Here is a 21060-nt window from a genome sequence, read left to right as displayed (position 1 = left end):
AGGGCCGCAATTGCCTCTTACTACCGCTAAGTATAAATCGTCAGTGGATAGTGTTTAGAGAGGGATATAAGGCAGGTATGGTAAAGCCCGCCAGCAGAGCGGGTTTAGAGTGCGTAATGGCTGGATGTAGAGGTGCTTAGATGGGGGATAGTTTGACGGACATGGCAATGGGGGGACAGGCAGTTCACCCTTAGGACAAGGCACACATAATACGATCTTTATTTTCCCTTGATTCTCTTGGACAATCAGTATTCAAACCAAATAGCTAAAGTCTGTACTTTATTAGAGATTCCCATCCTATGAACATCACATCACCTTGGTTAGCTAGCCTCTTCATAATCTTTTAGAATGCTCTTTTGTGTTTCGCAGCACTTGGCCTTTTTTTCTTCTTTTTCTTTCTGTTCCGTGTTCCCCCCGGGCCCTTTGTATTGTGCGTCTGGTCTGTATCATCCCTACCTGAGAATGCCTGCCCCCGTTGATCACACACACAAAATACCCACCTACTCTTACTGTGTCCACCTTCCCCTCAAAAGCAAATGTCGATTGCGTTCTGTCCAGCTCGTCTTCCGCCTATCCAGGTAAGCTCCGCGATACAGGCAGGTAGCTGAGCAGTGAAGGCTACCTAGCATCGTGTGTTGTGTTGGGGAGGGTAGCTTCGGGGCGAGGTTTTCGAGTCGGTGCGTAGTCGAGGGGTTTCTTGTTTGGGTTGGCGGTCAGGCGCTGGATTAATGCTGTGCTGGTCTGCTCTGCTCCGTCTAGCCGGCTCGTGGCTTCGGGACGGTTTTACGGTTCTGGTGTAGTTATTCGGGTAGAAGATTTTGCGTTTGCTAGCCCGTGAATTTAGCAGCGTTACTGCCAGGGGGGACGGATAGAACCTGGAAGTAGATGATGGGTCAGGCAACGACTGAAGGGACTCGCTCGGTCTTGGTGTATTGTTTGATCTATTTTTGTTCTTGAACTTCGTGTGCCGCGGGCCGGAGACGTGAAGACGAGTTGGAATGGTAGAAACTGGCTCGAGACCAGGGGCAGGGAAAGTTTGAGACGGGGTCTGAGTTCAGTAGGAGATGGTGTATTTGAACTCGCTCGTGCTTTGCAGTTGCCCTGGATGTGTGTCTGGCTTTGTCAATGTCTGGGCTGTTGAAGCTCGGGTGTTTCTTTCGATGGTGGAGCCTGTCGTCGATGGGTTCGGTTCGTGGTCGGAAGTTGACAGACGCATGAGCGGGCGTTCAAAGCCTGGGAAGGAAGTTTTACTTGTTGAAAGGGACACAGGCTTCTATAACATGAAAACAAGCAGCTGCTCGCAATCTCCAGCTCTCTTTGTGGGATATTGCTCGCCTGCATAGAACTCTATCCAGTCTACACCGGCTTCATCTTTCGGTGAGGCAATCTCGGGTATATGCCCAAACATCGACACAGCACAGCACAAAAGGTATAACGTCCGACGACATTCATTGTCTAGAATTATTACTTCTTCATTACTTTCATCAACGTTAATATCATGGCCTTGGTTCTCTCCATCAACGCCAAAGCCACCACCCAGATCAACTGCTTGTCCGACACGGGGGGAATCAGGCACCATTACCCGCCAGCAAGTCGCTTCACCGTGGGCCATACACAGTGAACCAGGTAGACGGAAAACACACGTTTTAATTTGTGCCTGACAATTAACCCCTTGATTAAACACTAAGCAGCTTTCGTGAATGTCTTCTCCTTCATCTACGAGAGATCACTATTAGATTGAACGCAAATCTCGCCAGGAGAGCCAGATCAGAATATGCCTGAGCCTCCAAGACTCAATCACAACCATAAAGGGGGCTGCATTCCCTCTTGGCCCAAGCCCAGGTGGTTGTAGGAGGAAAAATTGGTCACCACAAAAAAAATTGGGGTTTGGCCCCCCCCCCCCCCTTCCCCCTCCCCCCCTCGCCAGGTCCAGTACGCAGTGGGGGCCTGGCAGAAAGTCTGATAGTCGCCATATGTCTCTGGTACTTCGAGCCAAAAAGCTATGGCCAAACATATCACCCACCCGTTCTTTCAGCCCGGCCGGAATGCAACCTTGAGAACGACATAATCTCATCACGGCACCTGAGTCAGTAGAACCACTCCTCCCGGGCGAACAAAGATCAAGTCTCTGCACTGTGCCGGCATCGTGTTCCGGTCCTGCTCCAACCTGACGGCCTCCCCGTTTTCGAGATACGGAGACGCAGGAGGGAAAAAAAAGAGAAAAAGACCCACCGACGGGCGATAGTGGCGACCGAGTAGGCAGGCTTGCGGGGGCGGTGGAAAATCAGTCACGCTGGTCAAGTCGTGCTCACCAAAGCCGCGAAGCTGGTCCCTGCTGGTTGCACCGGACCCCTGGGCTTGACTGGAGTTATTGGTGTTGAATGCCCAGAGCTCAACTGGCTAAGCCCGGAGATGTTACGGCCTCTCAGCATGCTCAACTGCGGACCGAGATTCGCGACCAATCTGCCGTGAAGCCCAGAAAGCTGATGCCGTCGCAACAGCACATCAGACAGACGCGCGCTATTGAACGGCTCGACAAAGTTTGAGTGGCCGACGTCTTTTTCTGCCCTCATTTTTCACGGACTATTGATCTCGCTAACAGCGTCCGAGCCTGGGCTGGCTGTTCTCGATGGTGACGCTGCGAGGATTGAGCCTATGCGGGCTGTCGACGGCTTCAGCGGAAGAAACCAGAGGTTTGACTGGTAATGTAGCGTTCTGAGCCTGCGTCTTTCTCTGCTCCCGCTGCCAGGCTATCTACCCGGTACTAGCAGTCCGGTGATGGTGATGCCATCTTGGAACCGGCCCCGGGCCTCTCTGGTGGGCACGTCCCAAAGCCGAGAGATACATAGATTGGATGCGGCGGGCAGCTGGCAGCAGCAGTTCGTAGAGGGCCAAGAGATGCGAAGCTGTCGGGTTCTCTGTAGGGGGCGGACAGGTCGCCTCCATCCAACAAGGCACAGCTAATTTAGCCGAGTGAAGTGTAGATTGCTTCTGAACCGCAGAAGGCTCAACCAGGTCATGGGTCCAGGGGCACAAGACGAGTGCCCGGAGAAGGCGTCAGCATGGGATGGGATGCGAAAACGGGATACAGCAGATGCCGGATACTCGCCTGCGCCTGGCATGCATCCATCATCTCCATTGTCTGTCCATCTTTTGTTGAGCTGATGAGCAAGGGCAGCAGGCGACGAGAAGCTGGCCGTTTCGGGTTGTAGATAATGGCCCGGACGGCGGGACCAGTCAGGAATCGCAGGCTCCTTCAGTCGCTACCATCCATGAGGTTGGTGACGTTGCAGACCAGACGTCGGCTGCTACGACCAGAGTGTCACTGAACCAAGTCCACAGCGTCGTTCCCGACGGTCTTATACGTGAAATTTTCCGGTCTCGAACGATGCCCAACACGTGATGCTGAGGAAGAAAAGAGCTACAGAATGAGTTCACCAAGTCTCTGAAATAGAGACAAAAAAAGATGCTGGAGTCGTAGGTGGCTATCTTGTTAAACGCGGAAGGTGACTTGGGTGGTTATCGTCAACAGACGTCGCATCAAAGTTAACAGCCGTTGGATCTGGCGGGGAGAAAAGTGGACGAGCCATTCCCCTTGAGGCAATCAGTGGGCCTCTCCGAGTCCGCGATGTGGCTCGTGCACTGCCGGTTGCCAAGGGGTTGGGTGAGAGATCGGGGAAGTGGGTCCGCAGGGTGGTATCATCGCAGCCGGTGACACTTGGCTGAGGGATGTCATCAGCAATCTCCTTCCGCTTTCGCTGCTGCCCTCTTCGTCGCCTAACTCAAGCGCAACCACACAGCTCGGGCTTGTCGGGTCAGAGCTGACACGGCAGCCTGCATCAAAATCGATCCCGGCTTTGTTTCAACCGGCGAAACAGGCCTTTCATTTCGCTGACCGGGAATGGGGCACCACGTCTCCGAAGAAGAAGCATCAGCTTGTTCCATGAAGAATCTCTTCGGCAGTCGGAAGCCGTAGGATCTGCCGCTCTTCTGCGGATGCTTGAGGTGCGACGCCCCATTCGGGTATGGAATCACATCGCCATGCTCCACCGCACTACGCCGGACCTGTTCGGCTCACCTGGGCTGCCTTTGGGACGTGGGCAGGTCGGCACAGGTCTAGCCCTTCGAGCGAGGGTTGGCTGCGATGCATGGTCGCTTCTGCTCAGCCTGTTGCTCGAATGGGTTATCAACTGCCATCGTGGCATCTGTGGCGGATGGATCAAAGCCTCCATACCTGCCGGGCGACTTGGGTTGGGGTAGCGTTGCTGTTACCTGTGAAGGGCGGTACCCTTCTACCCCTTCCTCATGGTAACCATGCCATCCCACTCCCCACAGCCTGGGCTCTGCCCACTTCGGAAGACCGTGCAGACGGAGGCAGTCCATTCTACGCCAAGTATCTGCACAGCTGCCGTGTGCTTTGCAGCGAGGAGGCGCGCTGACAAGGCGCCCCATCCACCCTCCTGCTTGTGCATCCAGGAAGTCAGACCTGAGGTGCTGAGAGATTGGGGAGCTGACATGGAACAGAGATGCTGTGGCACGGCTCTTCTCTGCTTCTTGGGTAACGGACAGGACGGATCTCTTCCCAGATACATGGCCGTCACGAAATCCCACCCCGTGGTTGTCTCTTTGCAACCTCGTATTCTCTCAAGCACGAGACAAGACAGCCGCGGAAATATCCGTGTTCTGCCCGTAGCTCCGGTGGACACTGACAGAGACACACCCTCAAGCCGATAACGGTATGTGACGGGGAGTTACTTCGCCCACACGCCCGCGAGTTGCCATCCCAAGACGGGTCTTCGCATGTCTTGGTGTCTCGACCTGCCCCCAAGGCGCCATATTCGCTGGAGGGTGGGCGACACGAAGCTGCCAAACACATGAATGGTCTGTTGGCTTGCAGAGCGAGCATCACGTTGTGGAGGGGGGCTAGCACCGGCCTGTACAGGCCCGCAGATGGACGCCTGCTTGGGGAACACGACAGGCTCCTGGTCGGCATCGTGGGCACCATCGGTGCAGTCTCACCCCGAAGAGATGCCCCCGCCGCGCCCCAGCCAGTGCGCAAGGCGATAAGTCAGCCGGTAGAGAGAGTTACACCATGCAGGGTAGGCCCCCTGATGGGCAGTCCGACATGTTGTTTTTCTGCTCCGGGAGTTGTGAAGTCTTGGGCTGGGGGTTTAGGGGCGCAATGACAGCGGTGAAAGTAGATCAGCCGGTTCAACTGCCTGAAATGAAGTAAAGATCTGGGGAAGCTTGCAAGCGTGTGTAAGTAGCTCTCCCCCACCCGGTCCCGGTTTTCTAGCACGATATGTCCAAGGTTTTAAGCCAACACACGCCATTGATATCACATCCCCCCTTCCCTATATCAAATATCAAGGTGCGGGGTGGTGGTGGTGGTGGTGATGTCGAGTTTAACGTAGCAGCAAAACCACGGCACTAGCGACGATCTCTTTGCGTCATTGAGAAAGTTGCGCCTTTCTCTGCTGCTGTCAGGACTCTGCTGTTGTAGAATAGCATATGTTCCCGTGCCAATCAGAAAGCGGTAGGCGGCGTTTCATTCCGCAAGTTTAAACAACCGGAGGGCACGTTTTTTTAATTTCTGTTATTTTCCGATCAGACCTTGACCCCGGGACTACCCCAGACAACAGGTTAAAAACCACCCCTCACTTTGGGGCGAGTTGTTGGACTATTTGGTACCTGGAGGGATTTCAGAGAAAGTAGGGGATAATACCACTACTGGGTGAAGAGGTTGGATGATGGGAGACGTGGAGAAACAAGCATGACGGTCTGGTGAATCGACAGACAGGGGAATGTTTTTGTTCCGCCTGGTTTTGTCTGGATGGATGGATCATGATCATGGATGTTGTTTGTGCATTGCGACGGCGGGCTGTGGGCGGGTTTTGGCAAAAAGATGGTACTGATGACAAGTAGTTGCGTGGTGAGTGGGATTTCCCACTTGGGAAGACTTCGAGATGCCTCCGCCGAAGGGCTTCCCGCGACGCCGTTTGCCGAAGGGCAAGGTTTGTGTGTGTTTCCGCCCGCCTTTTGATTACTATCTCTCTCATATCCGTAACAGCACGTTCCCGCTTGATGAACAAGCCTTGTCATTTGGCTTGCGCTGGAGCGGGAATTGGTTCTGTTTGTTTTTGTGTGTCGTCGTCGGCATCTCCGCACGCTTAATTGCATATCAGATCTTACTTGCAGTACTACCCTGGAGTGTTTGTGTGTGTGTGTGTGTGTGTGTGTGTGTGTGTGTGTGGTTGGAGGGAGAGGCGCTCGTGTACCTGAGTGAGAGGGGAGATGAGGTAATTACTACTACCAAGATGCACCGTTACAGTCAAGTCAGGAATTCAAGGCCCCCAAAACGCCATCAGGCTGGCTTTGTAACATCTGGTTGGTTGAGGGAGGCAAGAAACGCAACGGCCTCATCTCGGTGTTCCATAACGGCCCGTTTTCACTCAGTGTGGGTAATGACGCACCTATCTGGGCTAGGTAGTTGTGGCTTGTAAATGGGAAGCCGGTTGCTTTTGTCGACATGTCGTGCTGAGAGGAGGACAGCAGCATCGAACCACCTACATCACAACAATAGGGCAAGGCTCCGAGGAATTCGGCCGAGATTACAGCTTTGCCTGCCTGCCAGGAGGAGATACAACGTTTTGGGGGATGGCATTGTGTAATTATGATCTGACAGTGAGAAAATTCAGTGTGTGTGCATTTACCAAGATTGGGGGATCAGTGGGTGGGATGGAATGGTTCGTTGAGTTGCAATCTCATCACTTACCTACCTAGGTTGGTTTTGACGCACCTCCCTCTGTGGTCTCATCAACGTTCCTCACTAGGTAGACGCCGTGATATCAAGGAAAAGAAATATAGAAATTTTGGTGTGTTGAGGTCATCTCGCAAGACACATTGCTACTCCCCAACAAAGGCTTCCTCTTACCTGAGAGATGAGAAACTCGGGCTGGATACCTACGGACATTGTTCCTTACCCGACTGTCGAGCAAGCATGTAATGGAGGGTGGGTTACCACGCTCGGCAAGCCCTCTCCGGATTTATTTGATAAGTTAACTCCATGTGGCTTTTAATTTTGCTCTGATGCTGCTGAACACCTCATGCAAGATCTCCTGTCGAAACCACTTTCTCGTTCAGCGGGTGGTCCTGATAGATTAACGCGACGCAAGATAGGTGCATAAGCATAATGATGCTCGGTGGTTGCATACCTACCTTGAGATGTGTGTATGTAATCCGTGTGAAAGTGAGTGTGGGGGGCGTCAGCGGGCCTGTCAGTTGTAGTACGCCCGGTCTGTCAAACGGAACCGACCTACCTACCCCAAGCATGATACAGACGAGATACAGGGGGCAAGAGGGCATGTTATTTTTCTTGCTTTTCAGCCCATGGCATGGCATCATCCGTCCTTGGAGCGCAACGTTTCCCCCCTCACTAGCCCATCTCTCTAGTGCAAACCGACGAGAAAGATTCTGGCTAAAACCCCAGCTCAGCTTAGCTTCGGTGTAGTAAGCAGTAGACTTGCTATTCGGTTGGTATGTATGTGAGGAAAAGTAACAAACGGACCACACCTCTGCCGTCAAAAAAAAAGGGCACCACCACCACCTCCAACCTAACCCGCCCGACCGGACGGCCATCCCGTATTCCGCCTCCCGCCAAAAATGCCGTGTGTTGTCCAGTCCTGTCCATTCAGTTTGCAAGTTCCAGATCCCCATCCCAGCCCGTGTGTAGTCCTCTACCTAGTCAACGTAACGCTGTGATGCTCTATCTCGGAGGTCCATCTTCCTTGTGGTTATCCAGTTGTTTTTTATCTATTACCCCCTACCTAGGAGGAAAAGAGCTTTGGCTGAGGTCTGGGAATGGGGATAGGATGGTCTGAATTTCCCCTGAGATTCCGAGGTGCCCTCCATCTTGTTGTCTGTCGTTCTGTGTTGCGTCTAGATCTGAATAAGTGGGCAAAAAAAGCTTATTTGTGTAGGGTTTGTGTTTTCATTGTCTATCCAATGTGTTATATACACCATGAAAAAACATCCATCATCCCTTGAACCACCCCAACCCGCCTTGCCTTTAGGAAGCCTTTTGCGAGTTCAACGTCCCTCTCCGTACCCTAACCCTTACCCCTTTCTTCTTCCCCTTACCAACCCAACGCCAAAACAGCAAATAGACTAGGCACCACACAACGACACAATGCGTACCATACCTTACGAAAACAACCCCCCAAAATGCGCTCCAATGTGGAAAAAAGTTGCTTTCCAAACATCTGTTTTCTGATATTTTCCAATACCTGGCCCCATCGCCCCACCCCCCAAGGGAAAAAAATACAACCACCTCCTTCGCCCAATGAGTCCGCCTTTTTCCATACATTGTCATCATCAAAAAAATAAAAAATGGAAAAATGGTATTGTATTGTAGACAACCGGACCCGTTCATTGTAGAATGCGGACTATTGCCTGCCACCCATCGCTTCAAGCGTGCGTACCCAAAAAACGTATAGCAAATCGTTCCCCGCCGTGTCATCATAGTAGATAGTTCCAAAATAGCCAATCGTGGTGGGTATTTCTCGTTCGTGTTTTCGTTGGAGAAGAAGATAGATAGGCCGCCGAGCCAAATAAAGAAGAAAAAAAAAACAAAGCTACCGAGCCAAAGGAAAAGAAAAAAGAAGCCGCTCCTAGATATTGGGGGGGGGCGGGGGAAGAGGTGGTGTAACAGTAGTTATTGTATCGGTTTTGTACATTTCGACGTGAGAGAAATATTGTGTGCTTTGGAAATGGTAGCCCAAAATGATGCTCTCTTTCATGACGTTGCTCCATACACACTCGGCCCCGAGTTCGCAGAAGATGTGGCCGCCGTAAAGCTTCGCTTGCGCTTCATACCGAGCGGATCTTGCGAATAGTCATCGTTGCGATCGACTGAGCTTTGGCTCTGCTGTCCCAAGCCCAGAGGTCCATGACCACCCCCAAAAGAATCCCTTATTGGTGTCCTCGAGCTCGAATTGCTCATGCTCGCTTGGAAGGCCTGGGAAAAGTCGTTTGGTGGCGCGATCGGGGCGCTCATTTGTGGCATCGAATAATCACCTCCTGTTGACCGGTATCCGGGCGTGCGAGGCAAAGAGAAGTCGACAGGGGCGGTAAGAGGGGCCGATGGAAAACTCGCGGTATAACTAGAGGACACGCCCCCTAATTGTGAGGTTGATGTCGTGCGTGGACCTGGAGAATGAGTCGCTGATTGCATGCTGCCGGACCCGACAGAGGACCGGTACTGGGTTCGAAGATCGAGGCCAAGTGGTAATGAGGCCGAGGCGGCTCGCAGACGTGACCCACGCTGTTGGCTTTGTTGAAGGCTAGAGGATTGGTAATTCGGGTAGTTCATGTGAGTTGGGGATTGTACAGTAGAGCCTGTGCTTTGGGTTAGCATTGTGGCTTTCAGACCGAGATTCAACTGCAGTGCCGCCGCGGCTTACCAGAGTAGCTGCTCGAATCATAGCCCCCTAGCCCGCTCCCAGATGATCCGCCAACCTGATCCTGCTGATACAACCCGTGTGGCCGACCACCTAACTGAGGAGATGGATTTCCGCCGTGGTAAGTAGTGTAATCAAGAGAATCGCCCTTCCAGGACATGCTGGATCGTAGAGGCGACTGTAACGAGTCGGAGCGTGATCGCGTCATGGTATCTCGGAGGTGAAGTGGCTGCAGGGGCCGTATTTGTTGTCTCGAATGATGACTATGCATCTGCATGCTGCTGTCGATGCTTGGCTGTCGTGCAAATGGATTCGATGTTCTTGGCCCACCACTCAAAGGTCCCGACGACATATGACTCGAGTAGCCGTAGCGATCGGTCGATGTTGGTGATAATGGAGAAAGTATGTCGGGCGAACTGAGCGAGTTCGAAGGGTTGAAGCCTATGCTACCAAAGGCAGGGCTCAAACCGGTGGGTGAGAGGTGCTCATCTCCATCAGATCGCCGAACATCCACCATTAGCGGGCGCATCATATGGTCGTACGACGATCCTCCAAGATCAACAGGAGACGCCATAGGGGCTCCCAGTCCATGAACTGCACCGTATGGGGAGTGGAGAGCGCCCAAGTTGTCAAAGTCCTCGGGGACAGCTCTCATTTTGATCATACGTTCACGATCGTCCGCCGTCAAACGTTTTATTTTGGCGCGTCTAGCAGGATATCAGCAATGGTTAGAGCCGAATGGCTTGTCAAGCGAAGACCGACCTGTTTTGAAACCACACTTGCACCTGGCGTGGACTCAGTCCCGGAATTTCGCGAGACAAACGTTCGCGGTGAGCTGCATCTGGGTGTGGTTGCTTCGCAAACTCACTCATCAGAAATCGGGTTTGCTGGTGCGTAAGTCTGTGAACATCGGTCAGACCCCCATTTTCCCCATGAAAAATTCCCTGATTCTTACCTGAAGCGCTTCATCTTGCGTCGCTGGGCGGTCCTCTCAGCCGCAGTCTGAGGTTGTGGCTGAGCATCACCATCTCCGTCCCCTTCTATCATCTCCTCGTCCTCCAGCACCTCCTCATCCTCTTCCTTGATGACCGTCTGGCTCTCGTTCCCTGGTTGACCTGGGCCTACTTCAGGCCCTTGACCCGTGGATGATACTGAACTCAGGGGGTTGGAGCCCAAGGACATGCCGGGGGTCTCGGTCGATGCCAATGGCTCCTCGTGTGCCGACTCGGTTGCTTTTTGCGCATATTGTTCCCCTTGGTTTCCAGGCTGCTCTGGAATTGGCGATGGCTGCTTTGGCTGTCGTAGACCAAGAGGATCTAAGCGGTGGTGTCCCAATGGAGGGCTCTCCCGCTTTGGCGCCTCGATGTCTAAGGCGTTGCTTGGCGCAGCCACACTCCGCGGCTGCGCTTGCGAATCCGCATGGTCCACTGAACCCGTCACATGTTCATATGACTGAGAGAAGATGTTGTTGTCTCCTGGCGGCAGAAATGAGTACTGACCCTGCCAGTCTGACTGCGTCACCGCGTCGTAGCTGTTCGACATACGTAGGCTTTCCGCGGACTTGTGAAAAGCCGTTTCAAATTTGCCAATGGACCAAGAACTCTGCTCCGGAGCGCTTTGCCTGGTAACAAGCATTGGGATGGATTGTCGACCGACGTTGAAGAAGATAGGAGTTCCTGGCTGGGCTCAGGGGCCAGTGGTCGGTATGGAGAGGCGGTCTGGATGGAATCAAGCGAGAGTCGTTGCCGGCCTGCGCAGAACGAGTATATCAGAAATCCCGAGCACACATCACCATCCACAGCGCCAGGTAGGCGGATCCGCTACCTCCTCTGTCCTGGATTCGGTCGAGGTGATCGTTGCCCGGCAGATCCTGGCATCCAAAGACTGAAAGTTCCCAGGCGATGCGAATATGAGCGAGAGTTGGGTCCGGATGGTTTCGATGATCAAACAGGATGAGTGCACTGAGGAGGGCAAAATGTGCGGTGGCGGTTCGAGCGCGATTTTTCTTTGGGGTTGATGTGCAGATGCGTCGTACCAGGAGACCAGGCCCACCAGTGAAAAGAAAGATCAGAGGGAGCCGCCGTGTGTGTGCTGGCGAGGACAGGAAACCACGGGGCTCGGGTATTAACCAACTGATCTACACGAACGCTGTCCAAGCTGAGGTCTGGCGAACCGTGGTTGTCGCCTTGGGTGATGGAGAGGCTGTCGTGGTTGGCAAAGGGGAAGAAGGGGAAAGGGGAGAGGTTTCCTTGGCTACCAGGGACCCAAAGGCAGGAACATATCTTGTATAAAATCAAGGTTGGCCAGGAAGATGCTCGGCGGGGGCCCGTCTGCAGTTGGATGATCCCGTGGAATGGGATAGGGCGGGAGCTATGAAGCTCTTGTGGGTTGCCCTTGGTGGTATTAAGACGGTTCCTCAGCACCTTGGCCCCAGGGTAGGACAGAGCTAGGATTAATACCGGCGGAGGGCTCACTCCTCACGGAGAAATGTCGAGGCCGCATTCAAATACAGGACAGGGGCTGCACGGCCTACCGCAACAGTGGCAGGAGAGGGCTGGGGAGAGATCGGGGTACCTGGTACCTGACAGAGGACGGTAGCTTTAACGGCTAAGTCTACTGGGGGCCCTGTGTGTTGTCTGGGGTGGGCAGTGGATGGGCCTTCGATTAGACGAAACCCCCAAGCTATGGCCACCGGTATTGTGATATTCGCTTTCTAGAGGATGGGGGAAGAGCTGAGCCACACCGTTCTTCTGCCCTCACCTTTTCTGGCCAGGCAAGGGTTGATGCGAGTGACGGAACTCTATCGTGGCAGCTGGCCCATAAGATCTCGGCTGAATGGCTAATGCCGTGCCAGGAAGTTGATGGAACCAACAGGGGGGCAGTTGCTGGCACTTGAAAGCAGGCCAAAAACGGACAGGAAAACGCTCGTGCCAAGGCCAACGTCGTCGGTGCTGCAAGTAAGGCCGTTGAGAGAAGAAAAGAAGAAGTTGACCAGGCTGTGGAGAGGTGCCATGGGTCCGTCATAGGGCGGTCGTGAAGACACAGGCATACACATCGCATATAGTGCAGGGACCTGGGCATGGTCAGAGTGCCAGAGCATACCGCAGTTGTCTGTAGGCGAGAGGGAGTCTACTGGACCAATGACACCGATGCAAACATCCGATGCTCAAGGGAGACGAGACACGGTTGCTCTACCATGGGTTACGAGCAGGCACCGCTGGGTACATGGTCGCCCTCGTGTCCTCTTGATAGCAATCCTGACCTCCTAGACTGTCTGTCCCACTGTACAGTGCAGGGACACACGCAACCGCTCCACAGTTCAGTGAACATCAGAGCGCCCCAAGACCGAGAGCAAGCAGCACGAGGCCGAAGAACGCTCAGAGAGATGCATGGAAAGGTAGGTACAAGCCGTGCATGGCATCTCGGCTGGAGCGTTTCTGGGCGGGTGATTGGCTCTGCCTCACATTAGCTCAGTGTCGACTCCACGGAAGAAAGCATGACCGTTGTCGACGTTGCCTCAAGCCTTGAAGCCAATCATCGATGTCGATCCTACTCGGAGGAGAGGCGTGGTGTACAGTGTCTGCTGCTTGGTGGCTGCGGGAGAAAAAGGGCAAGTGTGAGAGCACTAGGGAGGGGCGTGGTTGGGCAACAAGGTGCGCGGCCAGGGGAGGGGGGTGGACCCAGATCGGATCAAGAAGTGACAAGGCCACTGGCATCCTCCGCAACAGCAAGATCGGGGCAGCGATAGCTCAAAGCGGCAATTGTAGAGGGCGGGTGGTGTTGCGGGATGTGGAGTAGAGAAAGGTTTTAGGTCTTTCTGTCCTGGAAGCTGGCGTTTAGAGGGAAGGAATGGTTAGATCACGGGTGAATAGATATTCTGCATCGTTGTAGCTTGGTGAGTTTGACCGCTGGAGCACTGTCGAGGCAATGGTAGCAGTGCTGGGGGTGTTGATGACCATGAAGGTTGTACCGTGTGAGCAACGAGGTCTGCCGTTCACAGTGACTGCTCCATTTTAGCCAGTAGGGAACCACGCTGACAAGAGAGATTTTGTCTGAGCCGTCTGTTGACCCCCCTGTCAGCCCGTCTTGCCGAGCCCGTCTCTTCTGTCTGACAGAGGCACGCAACGCCAGCAACGATGGGGTGGAGCAGGCGGCGTAGGTGCGCTTGGGAGGAGACACTCGAACGTCGCTAAGCGTCCAGACGCCTCCGGGAGGCGGCGGCACTGGGCAAGGCGGCTCTGGTGCGATTGCACGGCACTTGTAAGTGCGCAGTGCCGGAGTATGGAAGAGCTGGTGTCTTTTGTGGCCTCTGACAGAGCAGGGTTTGGGCCCTTGGGGTGGGCAGTCGGAGGAGTGGGAAACAGCGCCGACAAAGCCGCAGGCTGATATGGTGGGCGCTTCACCAGAGAGGAGAGTACACCGGATTCGGTGGAGTTTGGTGCAACTGTATGATGAGAACTACAGGAGAGCCAAGGTGTTGTGCAGCCAGAGGGTCGCATTGAGCAGGACGGAGAGGTGTCGCGAGAAGAGCCGGCCAAGTCTCGATTACTTGCACGCCCCTTGCCGTGCCGCTAACAGTCGAGCAGGGATGGGATCGTGAGCCAAGCAGTGCTGGGGCATCTCTCCTCTCGGAGCAGGGGGGTCGGTCCATGGTTTCATCCAGGGGTGGTTCTGTGAGGGGCTAGCGTAGGTACCGGTAGGGCAACGATGAGGCCAGACGAGAGCGAGATGGGGGATGTAGCAGGAGGGGCCATTCCCAAAGAGGTTGGAAGGCAGCGGCTGTCCGAGGCTGGCTTCCATCTAGCAGTTGATTGTTGAAATGCTACCCGTCCCAATCAGGGGTGCAGAGCAGCCAGAAGAAGCAGGAGATGGCCTCGCACCCTCTACTGCAACTGCAGCAGCACCTAACAGCTGATGGATGGCATGCATCGAATCGGATTCGGGATCGCTGCCAATTTGTCTGTCTTGCCCGGTGGGCATGCCGGCGTCTGTTCGCGGACCATTGGGGCCATGTGGAGCCAGTGTAGCCTCCGATCCCCGTCCCCCGTCAGACATCGGCTCCGTGGGTGACAGTTGACTTCTCACGGCGGCATCCTGGGTGGGGCCCCGGCGCTTCTCTGTTAAACCCGGACCATCAGTTTCTGCAGACGGGACCATGGATCAATTCCACCAAAGAAGTATTGGATCTTATCAAGTAGAAAACTGACGAGGAATCCGACAACCTAGACAGACTGCTGCGTCAGGAAGAAGAGGTGAGCACTGCAGCGGAAAGCATCCAATAGATAGGTAGGTAGTGGTTTGCCGGGGGTTGGGTGGTGGCTCTGAATGACACATCGCCTAGATGGTCATCGTTGCGAATCAAACAGAATCACGGTGACGTTTTGGGAAGAAAGAATTGGCCTCAACGGCCTGGACCCTCGTCAGTGAGTAGCCTGACCAAACAAGGCAAGCACGATCAGTGTTCAAGCTTTTTGGCGACTCCCGGGGAAAGAGCGGCTCGACACCGAAGAATGCAAAAGAAAAATCTCAAACAAGCGCCTGCCTCTTCAGCTCTCTTTCTTGGTCTTGGCTGCCTGGTCGAGGCTGCAAGCACCACCTTCCATATTTTTTCCATGCTCCAAAAGAACCCAGTCTCTTTACATCCGACAGTATGCGGCTACCACCAAGGCACCACCATCGCCTCACATGTTGTCTCCGGGCATCCCAGGTCTCCTCCAGGTGAAGGCCGAGGTGAGTGATTCGAATCAATGGACTTGCTTGCGGTATGCAGCATGCCGCCATGCGCCATGCAGCAGTTAACCGTCAGATTAAGGACTTCGGGGTTGTCCGTTCCTTTACTGTCGACACCACGCTTTGCCATTGTCGACACCGAGAGCCCAGATCCCCCAGACTCCCCAGATTCCCCGATCGTGCAAGCCAAATTCCCGCGAGCCACAGTCGTGGAATTTCTTCGGACTCTACCAGACATGCCATAATCTCTTGAAACGACATAAACAACGCATTATCAACTGGCAGGGAAATTGGCAAAGCAAAGAAAGAATTCGCAGCCCGCACGTTGCTTGTATTGGGCTTAGCGGGACGGGTGTGGTGGGTGGTTGCAGCCGCTCAGTACCGTTGCGTCCGGTGCTGCTCAGATCTCATCGTGCGCCGAGCGTGTTCCTGGACTATTCCCAAAGCTGCCTCGGGGTGGTGAAAGTGAGAAGCATGGCGGCACAGACCGGATCCTTAGGGCTTGTGCTCCGGTCTTCGGGCCGCTCCAGTCCTCCTCCGCGTTACCCTTCTTGACTTCTCCACTTTCCCGTCACGACTGATGAGAATCTCAAAGAAGCGGCTGACGGGGCATGATGCCGAGGTGTTTGGAAGACGCCGCGGTAAAACCGAGCTGACTTCTCTCGGCAGTGGAAAGATCGGGTGCCTTGCAGTTGCAGGACAGCAAAAAGTCTGCACTGGTACCCCAGGATTCAAACGGTCTGAATGGCTACTGGCCTGCCTCGCGCCTCTACCGCCTACCCAGACGCCGCGCTTACGCAGCTGCGCTTGTCTCGCTGTGTTCCCCACAGCTTCATCTGATAGGGGTAAATGTCAGCTCTGCTGCATCCAAGCTCCTATCTATAGGGTAGATGGCGAGCCCTTGCAACAAGAATAGCAGACGCCAGACCGTGGCAACAAGAGACTCCACGGAGAGGAATTGGAGTGCTCTGTTGCCCACTGCTATTCTCAGCCTGTTTCGGGTTTGACGGTGCCGGATAATGCGTCAGACGTAACTGTCTCGTCGGTCCCGACGGTCATCCATTTCACAACCGTCTCGTACATGGAGCGCGAAAACGGTGAGCGCACGTGCTGGCTTCTTACGCCTTTTGGTCCTGTATGTCTGTTTGCTTCCTGGCAGAAGTGGGCTCAGAGCTCTAGACCCGGGCATCCCCGATGCCGCGTTGTTGAGACGAACAGACGGTTGGTGTCGGAGTGTCTCTTCTCTACCTGAATAATTCATTTGGCAGGGCGAGAGGTCTTTCGTGTCCAAATTATTTCTTTGATGGTTGCCCGGAATGGGCTCTTCAGTTGCCACCATCTTCGTGTTGTGGAAGTCATTCCTGTCGTCGCGGCATTTCCCAGTTACACCCTCCGCGAGTGTAGGTTCCGGTTCCCGGAGTACACGACTACGACGAGATCAGATATCCAGTTTCACCTTTTGAAGCCCTGACGGCTGTTCGGGGCCTGAATCTGCTTGCGAGACGTTGGTGAGCTGCCACCATCCCTGTGTTTGGATCAAACACGAATTCTAGCCAGAGCACAATCTCGACTTCCGGGTTGCGCAAGCCGCGTGCCTGCAGATGAAGCACGGCGAGAACTTTGTGCGATCATCTGGAATCCAGGAACCCTGGATACGGGCCCCTATTGTGAATGCAAGAAGCCGTCTGATTGTCCAATAGATCAGCTGTCCAGTCCTCACACAAAAGATCCCCGTGGATCCAGCATCAGGGCGAACACACGGCAGCAGACTGAAGCACTCAAATTCAGTCAATAGCTCGTCAGATCGATCCCCGGGCTACCAGCGGGATGGGATGAATCAACATGGGAACCTGTCGCATCGTCGTCCTCCGGAAATAACCCGCTCGCTGAGTTGCAGAATCTCAACTGCAGGAGCGGGTGGAAAGGGGGCTGACATCAAGCGTCTCCCTCCACAACCCTTGACAAGACTTGCAACATGCTCCGTCCAGGGCAAGATTTTTCTCTAGGCCACGAGCTGGCGGCAAAAACCATCGAGACCCAGCCCCTTGCTGTCGGCCCACGCCCAAAGACACGCGCTGATGCTCGCTGTTTTTGCCGCATTTTACCACCAGCTAGACGTCATGCCAACGGCCTGATGGCGACGGGCCACTTGTACGGCCTTGCTGGCCACGAAGAACCCTCCGTTTCTGCGTTTAGGGCCACGTCGAAGTGCCCGGTGCACTCAGTATCACCAGAGCTCTGCCAGCTTCAAGGCGAGCGAGTCGGTCTCGTGTTGCTACAACCCGACGGTGTCAAAATATCCCCTATACTAGACACAAGCGGCTGACCAAACGGATGGCTCAGATTTCAAGGCAGGACCTTGTGCAGAGATATGCTTTCCGAGGCTCGTTTGAAGGAAGGCCATTGATCCCAGAACATGTCCCATCAGTTCAGAGGCTTCCCCGGCCTCGACAAAGTAAGAGTTAGAGGACCGTTCGGAGGATCAGTTCTAGTTCCACATGGCTTGCGCATTTCCTTATCCACCGGAACATCATCAAGCACTCGACAAGGCCGAGGATGCTTGACACACTCCTACCAAGTAGGCTTCCCCTCACATTACCCACCGTCATTAATATCGAGCCGTGCAGCCTGCATTGTGCATTGCGCGAGCCTAACTTGGATTCTGCCACACGTGGACTCATCAATCCGGCCGGTCGTGCAAAGCAACGCATGCTACGCATTGTGACGGCGCTGTCTCGCTTGCGCTCAAGGCGCAGTTTGACGCAGACTGCTCGAGAGCAGTTTCTGGGCTTGTCAGGATTCGGAGGAGCCTCGAGGAGAAGCCCCCACGAAGAGACGCACCTGCTTCTCCAGCACTTGCTGGCGTGTCCGACCTTCCTTTCGTGGAATGGCTGCTGGTCAAACCGTGTCTTATCATTCAGCTCCTCACAAGACATCTTGTGACACGGCTGCCGGCATGTTTACGATTCGACAGAGAACTCTTTAGCCCAACGATGCGACTCAGGCGAAGAATATCGCAGGCGCCTGGTACAGCATCACGCAATTGTCAAACACGGCGTGGCAGAACGTTGGTGATTATCGGCTTTCCTTCAAGTGACTTTCTTACCACCGTGACGTGAGAGCTTGTGGGCGCGAATCGCTTGTCCTTGAACCGTTTTGACGGGTCTGTTTAGCCGAGTTGTCAAACGCGGCTTGCTCAAACTATTCACTGCGTTCCTGGCTGTACAGCTTCTAGGTCATGTTGTTTGTTTGTTCGAGACCCCCAACCTGACGATCTGATCGAAAATGCTTTCTAAGGTCGAGATAAATAATGTTTCCCGCCATATATAAGCTTGCGAAGGTAGTGGAGATGCCTGTCATCCTTCTTGCGCGAATAGCCGTGCTGATTTCGAGAACCACTCAACGGGGATGTAACTCGATATCGACCAGAGGAGTCACTCAACACCGAGCACGCATGATTCACCTGATTCCTGAGATACAACCGAACTAGGCATGGGACTGTCTTTGACTTGTGTGGCACATGACTTTGGTCCCGTTACAAGGCATTGCTGTGTTGTGCTGTAAGACCAGACTGACGGATCCAAGCACAATACCGAGGATCAAAACAAAGCTGTCAAATTTGTGCCGATTCGTCAGTTTTTCCTTTGGAAGCCACCTTTCTTATGGTGGAGGTAAGCTCCAAGCTACCTACCGCCAACAACAACAACAACAACAACAACAAAGGCATTTTTGTTTTTCTAGGCCCGGCCGGTAAAAATGGCGGACATGGGGGTTTTCCCTCGGCTTGCCATTCCAGGCTCAATCTTTGGCCGCCGCCGGGAGAAGCTGAGGAGGTCTTGGTTTGTTTTTGCCAGCCACTGTTTCTTCCCTCACTTGTTTATCAACCCCCATTGGTTGATTCTGCTTTTTCTCGAGTTCACGATCGATAGATAACTACCTCGAACTCACTCGGAGCCTGCTTGCTTGGTTTTCCACACAGGGGTGGAACACGACATTCGGGCTAGCAAGTTGGGAAAACTACTTGTGGTACCTAACCAACAAGAGGCGAGACATCCCCGTTCTTGCGGGCTTCTCTGCATGGCATGGTCTACTCCTAGTACGCAGGAACAGGATGGGATGGTCTTTTTACCCCTTTGGGAAACACCGGATTTTTTTGATGTGAGCCCGGGGTGCTTTTCCGAAGAGGGGGGAGCATGGTTTTTGCTGTATTGTGTGTGGTGTGTGTGGGTGTGTGTGTGTGTGTGTGTGTGTGTGTGTGTGTGTGTATGAACCCCATGTTTTTTCCGAACGCCCGCTTTCTTTCCTGTCAGCCGGTTTTGCTTGTGAGGGATGTATTTGCATGACAGACAGATGGAGGCTGGGACGATCCGCTTCAAGGAAAAAAGAAACAAGCTTCGTCGCTCTCCGTGATGAGAGCGTATTGGTTTTGGTTTCGGGAAGATTGATGTCATGCCTGTTTCGTTATTTTTTGCCTGACCACCGGACACTCGGGGAGGGAGGAGTATCAAGACCTTGAGGTTTGTTTATGATATATACCCCCTATATCAGAACATCACCACCAACGAGAGGTATTCTTCTTGGCATCCCGAACCTAGCTGTTGCTTTTTGTTGACATATCACACGACAGTTCCGGCCGTCAGAGTTGGCCACATTTGGTTTGGTTCTCTATTGCTGGGAACTTCCGTCTGAAGGTTCAGTTTGAGGGGATGTGTGTGGGTGGGGTCGGGCTAGTTTGACTAACGGGGTGGGAATATATTGCTCTTGATCCGTTCTTTTCATGGTAGGTACTATATGAGAGTCTGGGGGTACGGGAGGGGGGTTTACTGGCTGTCATGGGATGGGGACCGGGAGGGGCGGGTGCCCCCGGCATTGTTGCTGATTCACATTACACTCGGCTTAAATGGGTGATGGGGAGTTTTGCCTGGGAAGGGGAAGGTGGAAGGAGAGGGTTGGGCTGGGGTGGTGGTCGGCTGTTGTTGTGGTTGTGGTTGTGGTTGTGGTGGTTGTTGTTGGGGTGTGCTTGGGGTAGTTTTTGGTTACCTTCTCATCTCTCTCCAGTGAAGGACGGCCTGTTCCTCCCCAAGATCTCACAGCGAGATTAGCGGGCTCTCACCACACAAGCTCCCAGGTGATGGTTTATCGAGAGATGAACCTGGCTGGCTTCGGGACAAGCCGAATGAACAAATAGAGGGGACGAAAATAGCTTTTCAACTGCTAAGTTTCTGTAGGGTGACGGGTGGGGGGAGGACAGATTAAAACTGCAACACACACACACACACAGGTCGGCCGGTTCATCCGACAGGTAGGAGGAGGAGAAAAGCAAAAAGAGATTCGTGAGAAAGTTTGCTGCTGTCCTGGTAGACTGATGCCGAAAATATTGGGCACTTTGTAAAGCACTACCGAGTGGTGTCGGCTACTTTTTGCGGGGAGGTGAGAAAATTGGATAGATTGCGGGGTGTAATCTAAGTTTTTTTTGTCAGCGTGCAGAGGGATTTTGATTGAGTGCATGGTCAATGGGGGGATAGCGGTGAGGATTGGTAAACGGAAAGTGGGCTGAGGGGTACTGGGTGTGGTTGAGGGAGTGGATTGTTTTGTTGCCCCTTTTTAATGGAAGGGGGTGGTTGCTATGTAGACGTGAAATGAGGTTTGTTTCTGTATTAGAGGGCGACTGGTTTTGCGCTTTGAAGCAGGTAAGTGACAATGGAAAGAAGGGGATGATCTGAGTGGTTTACCGTGCGGTGTCATGCTCTAGTAGAGGGATAGATGTGAAATAACCAACAGATATGTAAACATATATAAGCATTGATACATGGCTTGATGAAAAACGCTGTCTAGATTCTATCATAACACACACAGCACCTCTCCTGCCCAC

The 21060-nt window shown here is 53.6% G+C and overlaps 1 protein-coding gene across 1 annotated transcript; it reads right to left on the bottom strand.

Moving 5' to 3' along the window:
• Window positions 1–8794: 8794 nt before the first annotated feature.
• PODANS_2_4990 (uncharacterized protein) lies at window positions 8795–11093 on the bottom strand (the record flags this gene model as incomplete). Its single annotated transcript, XM_001911226.1, has 4 exons — window positions 8795–9396; window positions 9462–10165; window positions 10221–10358; window positions 10414–11093. The coding sequence occupies 4 exons, from the start codon at window positions 11091–11093 to the stop codon at window positions 8795–8797; spliced, it is 2124 nt and encodes a 707-aa protein (XP_001911261.1).
• Between the last annotated feature and the right edge of the window lie 9967 nt (window positions 11094–21060).

The sequence above is a fragment of the Podospora anserina genome, chromosome 2 (assembly GCF_000226545.1).
Source record: "Podospora anserina S mat+ genomic DNA chromosome 2, supercontig 2".
Lineage (NCBI taxonomy): Eukaryota > Fungi > Ascomycota > Sordariomycetes > Sordariales > Podosporaceae > Podospora > Podospora anserina.
This window is presented reverse-complemented; position numbering and strand designations above follow the sequence as displayed.